Source organism: Myotis davidii, unplaced genomic scaffold, assembly GCF_000327345.1.
Source record: "Myotis davidii unplaced genomic scaffold, ASM32734v1 scaffold32, whole genome shotgun sequence".
In the NCBI taxonomy this organism is placed as follows: Eukaryota; Metazoa; Chordata; class Mammalia; order Chiroptera; family Vespertilionidae; genus Myotis; species Myotis davidii.
Genome location: NW_006286587.1, coordinates 1,790,881 through 1,800,242, shown reverse-complemented (window position 1 = coordinate 1,800,242; position 9,362 = coordinate 1,790,881). Strand labels below are relative to the sequence as shown.

General features: G+C 50.6%; 1 protein-coding gene and 1 long non-coding RNA gene across 2 annotated transcripts in view; one reads left to right on the top strand and one right to left on the bottom strand.

Moving 5' to 3' along the window:
• LOC107182175 overlaps window positions 1-1,576 on the top strand; it is an 8,979-nt gene extending 7,403 nt beyond the window's left edge. Inside the window, exon 2 of the long non-coding RNA XR_001512897.1 lies at window positions 1,200-1,576. This is a non-coding gene — a long non-coding RNA (uncharacterized LOC107182175). The remainder of the gene's footprint in view (window positions 1-1,199) is intronic.
• Window positions 1,577-2,654: 1,078 nt separating this feature from the next.
• AP5S1 (adaptor related protein complex 5 sigma 1 subunit) lies at window positions 2,655-8,582 on the bottom strand. Its single transcript, XM_006758052.2, has 3 exons — window positions 8,018-8,582; window positions 6,023-6,211; window positions 2,655-3,804 (listed from the first exon to the last, which is right to left on the bottom strand). The coding sequence occupies exons 1-3, from the start codon at window positions 8,383-8,385 to the stop codon at window positions 3,378-3,380; spliced, it is 984 nt and encodes a 327-aa protein (XP_006758115.2). The 5' UTR covers window positions 8,386-8,582; the 3' UTR covers window positions 2,655-3,377.
• Window positions 8,583-9,362: the final 780 nt, after the last annotated feature.

The following is a 9,362-nucleotide window of genomic DNA, read 5'->3' as shown; positions in this document are numbered from 1 at the left end:
AGAGAGGAAGGGAGAGGGATAGAGAGTTAGAAACATCGATGAGAGAGAAACATCTATCAGCTGCCTCCTGCACACCCCCTACTGGGGATGTGCCTGCAAACAAGGTACATGCCCTTGACCGGAATTGAACCCGGGACCCTTTAGTCTGCAGGTTGACTCTCCATCCACTGAGCCAAACCAGTCAGGCATTCTATGTTTTAATGAACTATTTGGGCTTTTCCAGGTTCAGACTATTGACTATTAGGAATAAAACTGTATGAACATTTACATATGTCTTTTTGTGGAGTTACACACTTATTTAAAAAGTGCTGGACAATAGGGTAGGGCATGTTCAGCTTTATTAGAAGCTTTCAAACACTTCTGCGAAGTGTTTGTACCACTTCACACTCCCACCAGCAGTATATTTATTGATGGTTCAAGATGCTATAGTCCACGCCTCTTCTTCACCAACACTTGACATAGTCAGTTTTTTTCACAGGAAGGAATTTAATATAGGAAGTTAGTTGGTTGCAAAATTGTGAGGGGGCTGGAGCAGCCAGAGTCAGGAGGCTGCTATCGCAGTAACTGCTTTCAAGAGCACATCACCATAAAACCGTGGTCAGAAGTGAGGGGGACACTGCTGCCACCCCCGGATCCACAGAGCTCTGTCTCAACATCTGGTTGATACAGGAATACTGAGTCTGGCGGCTGAAACTGGAGAGGGAGCCAGCTGTATCAGTTGGCTTTTTAAGAAATATATATGTTTTATGGATTTTTAGAGAGAGAGGAAGGGAGAGGGATAGAAAGATAGAAGCATCAACGAGGGAGGAACAATTAATTGGCTGACTCCTGCACGCCCTACTGGGGATCGAGTCCGCCACCCGGATATGTGCCCTGACCGGGAATCAAACCGTGACCTTCTGGTTCATAGGTCGACACTCAAACACTGAGCCACTCCGGCTGGGCTAATTTTTAATGTAAGCAATAACACTGTTATTTTCTGAGAATTCGTTCTTATTCTCTGTTGTTCCTCTCTTTGCTTTATGAGAGTGATATCTTCCTGAATCTAATTACTGAGAATAATAATTAGAGAGCCCCCCACACACACCCTTTTTAACTTTTATTTTATTTATTTTTTTACCACCCCTTTTTAGAAATAATTCTCTCATGTCCCCTGCATGGTTTTCCTCTGAAACCATTTTTATTGTTTTTTAATTTAGTTTCGCTTTTCCCAGATGTCTGGTGAACTCTGCATTAAAAATGAGGCAATAAAAAGCACTGAGGAAGTGGTGTGTACATCTTCTGGCCAGCTCCTTTTCAGGGTGTCCACGTGGGGGACTCACCCGTAGAAGAGCCTCTACAGGCTGGAAGAGGAGGGTCTTCATACATGGGGCTGTTCTGTTTCCTTAGATGAGTGTGGTGCTTAACCTGCCTGGTTCAGGCCAGTGACTCTTTGGGCTGTCTGGTAAATCTAGAGGCCAGAACAATGGGTTTTTTGTTTGTTTGTTTGTTTTTGGGGGGGTTGTTCTTTTTTTAATCCTCAATCAATAGCTACCCTCAAAGGAGGCACATAAGGAGACAGAGGTGTTGCAGCAGACAAGAGGTAGAGACCTCCCAAGAGGCCTCTTGGGGGCATCCTTAACCATGAAGGCTCAGACACCCAGCTCAGGGCCACACAGAAAGGCATTTACTCAGAGGAACGGATATGCATTAATTCAATTCACCGAAATGGAGGGTGAAATTGTCACTGGGTTGTGCCACATTATTAATCTTTAAAGTTCCATTAACTTTCTTGTATTCTCCCCGACATATCCTCTCACACAAGGAGACTGAACTCATCAAGAGAAGACAGCTAAGCCTGCAGCCTAGAACCAGATGAGGAACCCAAGGACCACAACGAAGAAACCGGTTTGTGCCGTGGCCAGATGGCTCAGTTGGTTTGAGCGTCGTCCCGTACACCACATTGATGTTTCTCTTCTCCCTCTCTCTCAATCAATCAATAAAAGCATATCCGTGGGTGAAGATTAAAAAAAAACACTGGTGCCGAAATCGGTTTGGCTCAGTGAATAGAGTGTCGGCCTGTGGACTGAAGGGTCCCATGTTTGATTCCGGTCAAGGGTATGTACCTGGGTTGTGGGCACATCCCCACTAGGAGATGTGCAGGAGGCGGCTGATCCATGTTTCTCTCTCATCGATGTTTCTAACTCTCTATTTCTCTCCCTTCCTATGAGAAACACTGGTAAGCACTGGAAAAATCCAAGATGGCACCTGAAACCCCTTCCCACGTAACTTTTGACAAACTTTCCTTCATGCCCAGGGATGGATACTTAACATTAAAATGACATGTGCAATGTATGGCTAGGCCTGTTCCAAGCATGTTTGGGAACTGTGCATGCTCCCTTGGCAAGCCCAGAACCCTCCACCCCTCCTTGGGAATCGCTGTCCCTGAGCCTGCCTAACTACTCCCCCACGAAAGCCTTTAAGACTTTCCTAGGGGAGGGAGGGTACAGAGGTGGAAGAGGGCATAGAGGAGATTAATGGTGATGGTAAAAATAAAAATAATAAAATAAAATAAAAAAAGACTTTTCTAACTCTCCAGAACTGGGGAGAAGGGATCTGTTGAGCACAACTCGTCCTTCTCAATTCCTTGGCCAAAGAATAAACTCTCTGATCTATTTTACAGAACAGTTTCATTTTATTGGCGCGAGCAACACTGAGCAGAACCACCACGATCTTGGGCCCCTGTCCTACAGGGGTCAGTGACAAAATCATGTAGTCGGTGCTTTTAATTCAAAATGAGAAAGATTACATCATCCAGGCCAGATTTCTTACACCCGCCCGACGGCACCTTCTCTCCCTGCGGATGAGGGAAGCGCATGATTATCTTGAGGCTGCTTGGCAAGCACGGACTGAGCCCACAAGGACCTACAGAATCCCCCTGAATGACTGACATATTGGTGAACTCTGGTGGAGCTGAGTCTCAGACTCCTTTCGTATGGTGATGACTGTGGGTTTGGGGAAAGAACATGGGCCGAGCTCCAGGCAGCTGATCCTCACCACCCCAGCACCACCCTAGCACTCGGAGCTGGTGCACTGTAGAGGACTGGTGGGTGGGAATGGGAGAAAGTGGAGTCAAGAACAAGAGGGGCTGCCCTTGGTAGCAGTCTGAATAAGTCATGAGGCACCTCCAGGCACAGACGGTTGAGATTCTTCACCTCTACCTTCTGCCCTGCCCCCTTTTCTGCCAGCTTGTCCCATCCACTAGTCCTGGGTGTGGCAGCACACCAGAGCTGGGAGCAGGCTGGGTAGGAGGTAGATGCCAAGTTTTACCAGGTTGTGTGTCTGAACATCCTTGTCCTTCCTCAGTGCCCTCTCGCAAAGTCCCATGCAGTGAGGGGTCAGCGGGGCCAGGCAGCACTGAATTCCTTCTCCAGACTCTGGACAAACTGGTCATTGAGGAAGAGCAGCTGACCATGGGGCAGGAAGCGGGTGAGGATGCCCTCGATTCGGTCAGCCCGCAGCAGGAGATTGGTGCCAGGGGCCAGCAGCCGGAGGTGGTCGAGGAGGAGGCGTGCCAGCAGCCGGAGTGTGTTCTCTGCCAGCAGCAGGTTCTCGTGGGCATCCAGCACCAGGGCGAAGCCTAAGGAGAGCACTCCCAGCCACACCACTGTCCGAGGCTCCCGGAAAGGGTCCCCTGCCGCCAGGCGGAAGGCCCCTCGTGGGGCCTCGTGCAGGGGCATCGGCTCATCTGAGGGCTGGGGCTGCAGATCCGTGGGAGGCCTGCCGGACGCCTGCTGCTGCAGCCGGCACATGGACTCCACCTGCCTGGGGAGAGTGGGTGGGTCACCAACTTCTGTCATCCTCCTGACCATCCGTGCAGCTGGGAGCTGCCATTGTCCCCCTATCTCAGATGTAGAAACTGAGCCCCAGAGAGACTAAGTGACCTGCCCAGGGCCACACAGAAGGAAGTGTGAGCTGGAACAGAAATCTAGACTCCAGCCTCCAGGCCCTGAACCACTTCACTCAGTGTGGCCAAGAGAAGGCAGATTTTGAACAGAATTCCTTGGGCTGAAAAAGGGCACCAGGGGAAGAAATCCTGACCCATCTGCTTCCTCAACATAAAGAAAAGCAACCAATGAGAAGCCACGTCTAACACGGGCTGTCCAAACTCTCCACCCACTTTCCCTCCTGTAACCCTCTCCTGATGAAAAAGAAAGATCCTTCTCTTGGCCATCCAGGCTATTGAAGGCACTCTCTCATTTCTCCTGAACTGCCCTCCCATTTGGGCCATGCACGGGCTGGTCTTAAAGCAATGTTTGGTTTTCTGTGCCACACAAGGGGGCAGAGGTCCAGAGGAACAAGAGGATGGCGGAGGTCTGACACCAGGTTGTCTCGGAGTGTTAACCCTCCTCCCAGAACGCACAGAGACCAGGTTTTGGCACCCACTGACTCGGTCTGGGATGGGAAGGTCCAAGCCCAGGCACTCCAACTGGAACAGTGTTTCCCAAATTGTACTCTAGATCCCAGGCTTTCGGAAGGCTCTGAGCAGGAGGGCTTCCTTTGCACCGTACTCTCTCTCCTACTTAGGCACACTAAAGGCCTACAGGCACACTGAAGGCCCTGAGAATTCTTGCACTGCAAAGCATGTCTAACCTATACTGGTGTTTGCTGCCTACAGTCAAATCCCACCTCTATGGCCTTCTAGCTGCATAATCTTGTGTAGGTTACATTCCTTAAACTCTCTCTACTTCAGCTGACTCATCCGTAAGGTGGGGATAATAAGTTCATACACATGAAATGCTCAGAACATAAATGCTTAGCACATATTTCAGGCTCAATCAATCTTAGCTATAACAATAATAAAGGCGTTAATACTTCCTTTAGCCCTTTTTCACATAACACTTGTGAACAACTATAAAAGACTCTTTGGAAAATGCGACTCTAAAACTTCCTCTCTGATTCTTAGTCCCCCTGTTTCTTGTGCTCCCCAGAAATCCTATCACAATTAGGCATGTATTCAATGAAGTTGTGGAGCTGATACCATTGTAACTAATCCAGTTATTAATTAGCAGGAAAGGAGCAGGGGGATGGCCAAATGGTAAGAGCGTGCCATTTGTGCAGCTTTGCCAGGAAGCTGCAAAGCCACCGGTCTATTCCCCGCAGATCTCTGGGGGAAGAGTCTGTACAGGGGAGGAATGGAGCATGCCCAGTAAAGTACAGGTGACATAAAGTCTAGTCTGTCAGCTACAGCTGGGAACAATTCATTGGTCAGAGTAGGTGTGGCCACTGCAAGCACAGGAAGATTTAAGATACTTAGCTCCTAAATAAAGGAGTTTGCTCTCTTGCTCTCTTGGGACTTTTGTTGCAGGGGATGTCCTTTCTTGGCTCCCCTGCATCAGCCCACATGGCCTACAGCCACGCGGACCTCACACGCAATGGACTAATGGACTACAACTAGCCCTACTGGGGATGTGCCCACAACCAAGGTACATTCCCTTGACCGGATTCGAACCTGGGTCCCTTCAGTCTGCAGGCCGACGCTCTATCCACTGAGCCACAGTGGCTGGGGCAATAAAAATATTTTTTTAAAAAAGATACTTAGCTCCTACACAAAGGAGTTCCCTCTCTGTCTCTCGGTTCGCTCGGGACTCTTGTTGCAGGGGACTTGCTCCTTGGCTCCCCTGCATTTGCCCACGTGGTTCACAGTCACGTAGACCGCCCACACAATGGACTAATGGACTGTAACTAGCCTAATGCTGTGCGGGACCCAGCCCCACCATGGAATGGAAACTCTGGACACTGCCCTTGCTTCTAGCTCTGCTGAATCCCCAGCCGGCTCTCTGCCCGGACTGGATGAAGGAAAATGGGATCTTGGGAATGCAGGGATGTAATTCCACGTAAATGAAAATTACTCATCCTCCTGGGAGAGCCTCAGAAAATTATTTTTGTCAAGAGATCCTAAGGACCCATCCCCCAGCACCCAGTGAAGAAAGGGATCCCCCACTTCCACCAATAACAGAGCTATACTAGGTTGTGTGGTTACCTGGCCACAGCCAAAATCTGCTCCTTGCGGAGGAGCCTGTCCCTCTCAGCACCGTGTGGTCGTGGGTCATCAGGTGAATTCTCGGCACCGAAGACGCAGGAGTAGAGGACTCGGCAAAGGCCCTCCTCTGCCTGTGGGGCCCTCAAGGTGTGGATGAGGAAAGCGTGGACCATGGCTCCAGGGTGGGTGCTACAGGGAAGCCAAATACCTCAGTGAGATGAGTGTGAAACCCCCAACAGGGGAGGCAACCACAGAAAGGGTCTGGCCCAGCAAGGTCTGGAAGTCTGTATGGAGGCTGGTGTGGCTGGTCACTGGTCCTCCTCACCCACCCAAGACACACCCCCGGCCTCTGAATAAGTCTGGCCAGCACCACCTCTGCCCATAACAGCCTGGGGGTGAAGAAATATGACAATCTTAAATTCAGTTCTACAAAACAACTGGCCAGGAATCTGCAAAAGTGTCCAAGTCATGAGAGTCAAGGGAAGCTGGAGAGCTGCTCCAGACTGAAAGACTAAAGAGACCAAAACAGCTGAAGGCAAAGTACGTTCCTGGATGGGATCCTGAGCCAAGAAAAAGGTAGTTTTGAAAAAGGGCATTATTAGGACAACTGGAAGCATTTAAATATAGACTACACGTTAGATAACAGTCTTGATCAATATCTCCTGATTTTGAACATTAGGTAATGTCCTTCTTTGTAGAGAATACACACTTATACTGGGCCGGTATGCCTCAGTGGTTGAGCATGGACCAGTGAACCAGGAGGTCATGGTTGGATTCCCGGTCAGGGCACATGTCTAGGGTTGCAGGCCAGATCTCCAGTAGGGGGGTGTGCAGGAGACTGCCAATCAATGATTCTCTCTCATCACTGATGGTTCTAACTCTCCCTTCCTCTCTGAAATCAATAAAAACATGTTAAAAAGGAAAATACACATTGATATACCTCTAAACATAGAGGCAAAGGGGCATCACATCTATAACTAGCTTAATTATCATGAGGGATACAGGAATTCTTTATTTTTTATTTTTTTTAATCCTCCCCCGAGGGATATTTTCCCCATTGCTTTTCAGAAAAAGTGAAAAAGAAGGAAGGGAGGGGGAGGGAGACAGAGGGGAGAGAGATAAAACTTTGATGTGAGAGAGAAACATCAGTTGGTTGCCTTCCATGGGTCATGGGGAGGGGGGCACAGATCCTGCCACCCAGGTGCTGCCCTTGGCCCCAATGGAACCTTCGACCCTCCCATGGGCGGGTCCACACCAGGGGCTGGTAGGTGCTTTAACCCCTTTAGAGTCACACCGGCCAGGGCACGGGAGATCTTTCCTTAAAATATGAGATTTCAAAATAAAGACTAAATAATAATGATGATGGTGATGATGATGATCATGATGGTGTCTGAGAGGCTCCATAGCCAGCCAGGGTTCAAAGGCAGGAGGTACAGAGTATACAGATATTTGTAGTTAAGTATAAATAGACCATCGATTTTTTTAGTTTTCTTATTCTTATTTTTTAGATGTTTACTTTTTATTTGTTTTGTTTTAAGAGAGAGAAACATCCATGGGCTCCTCCTGCACGCCCCTACCGGGGATGGAGCCCACACCCCAGGCATGTGCCCTGAACCGAAATCCAACACGTGACCCCCTGGTTCACGGGTCAGAGCTCAACCACTGCGCCACACTGGCTAGGCAACATCTTCGACTTAATCTGATCAGACAGGAAGAAAGTTCGCGAAGGCGCTCTCAGAACCGGAGCCCGCTGACCTCCATTGACCTTCTAACCAGAAGAAGAACACGTCATCAGCCCTCGCCACGGCGTTTCCCCCAGGGAGAAAAGGCAGCAGCACCGACCCTTGACGTCACTGCCTCGCGCAACCCTGCAGCCCAGTGCATTTTGGGGGTTGTAGTTCCTTGCTCTCGCCGGCGAGAGCTAAGCGGGGGTACCCTCTCGTGAGTATGCTACCCTTTCAGCCCCTGCCGCTGTCCTCGAGGCGTCGCACTTACCCTTCTTTCTGCTCCCGCAGGCTTCTAGCAGGCCGCTTCGCTGGCGGGGGAGCAATGGCGGCTGCACGGCCTCTAGGCGCCTGCGCACCCAAACCGTGGGCGCGTGCACGAGGGTGACGGGCGCAGGGTGCGGTGCTCCGTACGCCAGGCGGGGGCGTTCCAGGCGCTCCCACTTCTGGACATCCGGCGCGGGCGACCTTCCTCCTCCCACGTAAGACTCCGAGCTCCGCGCTCCCGGCGTTGCCCACGCCCGTCACTCCTGGACGGGGTATGCAGGATTCGTCCACTGGCTCCGGTGGCCGCGAGGGGGCGCAGCGACCCGTCCCGTGGACCTTCAGGAAGAGGCGGGGGGCGGGGGGGCGAGTCATCGCTAGAGGGCGGGGTTCACGCCCCCATGGTCTCTGCCAGCCCTGTGAGGATGGTGGGACCTGAACGTGGAGCCCGAGTTCTCAAACAGACCAATATGCGTGGGAATCACTGGGGCGTCAGATAAAATGCAGATCAGTGGTTGAGCGTGGACCTATGAACCAGGAGGTCATGGTTCGATTCCCAGTTGGGGCGGGTTGCAGCTGGATCTCCAGTGTGGGGCATGCAGGAGGCAGCCAGTCAATGATTCTCTTATCATTGATGTTTCTATCTCTCTCCCTCTCCCTTCCTCTCTGAAATCAATAAAAACAAAATTTTTTTTAAATGCAGATTCCTGGAAATTATGACTTGGGGGAAATAACGCATATTTGTGTGGTTTGGGAGATGATTCTGGGTTGTGGTTCCTGCAGTGGGTTAAAACTAGGGCTCCGTTTGGAGCAGAATGATTCAAATGCTGGTCCCAGCCGTGTCGCCAGCTGTGTGTCCCTGGCAGGTCAGTCACTTCCCAGTGAAGCCCATAGGATTTAGCAGGCTGACCAGTCTTCCTTTCACACTCCCACCTCTAACAAGCTCCCTCCTTGTCATCAGAGGCATAGTGAAGAGGCTTATACCTTAAACTTGAAAGGAACACAACGCAGTGCCAGCTTCCAGAGCCCTGCATGGGATAAAAGCCCCAATGGGGGCTTGGCCGAGAGGTGTTTGGGGCCTCACAAGGTGTCCTGGGTCTCAGTGCCTGCCTAGGGTGCTCTCCCCCGCACAAATACACACTCCTTTTCCTTACCTCTTGGCATGTGAACTGCTGGAGCCTCCTCAGATGTGTCCCAGTGTTCTATTTCTCAAAAGCAACCCCCCCCCGCCCCCGGCTGTTCCCTTAGCCTGGAAGGCTCTTTCCTTTTTATCCTTCAACATGTGCTCAGACCAAAACTTCGGGGAGCCTTCCTGTCCCAACAACCCCTTAGCCTTCAGGTGCCCCTTTTGC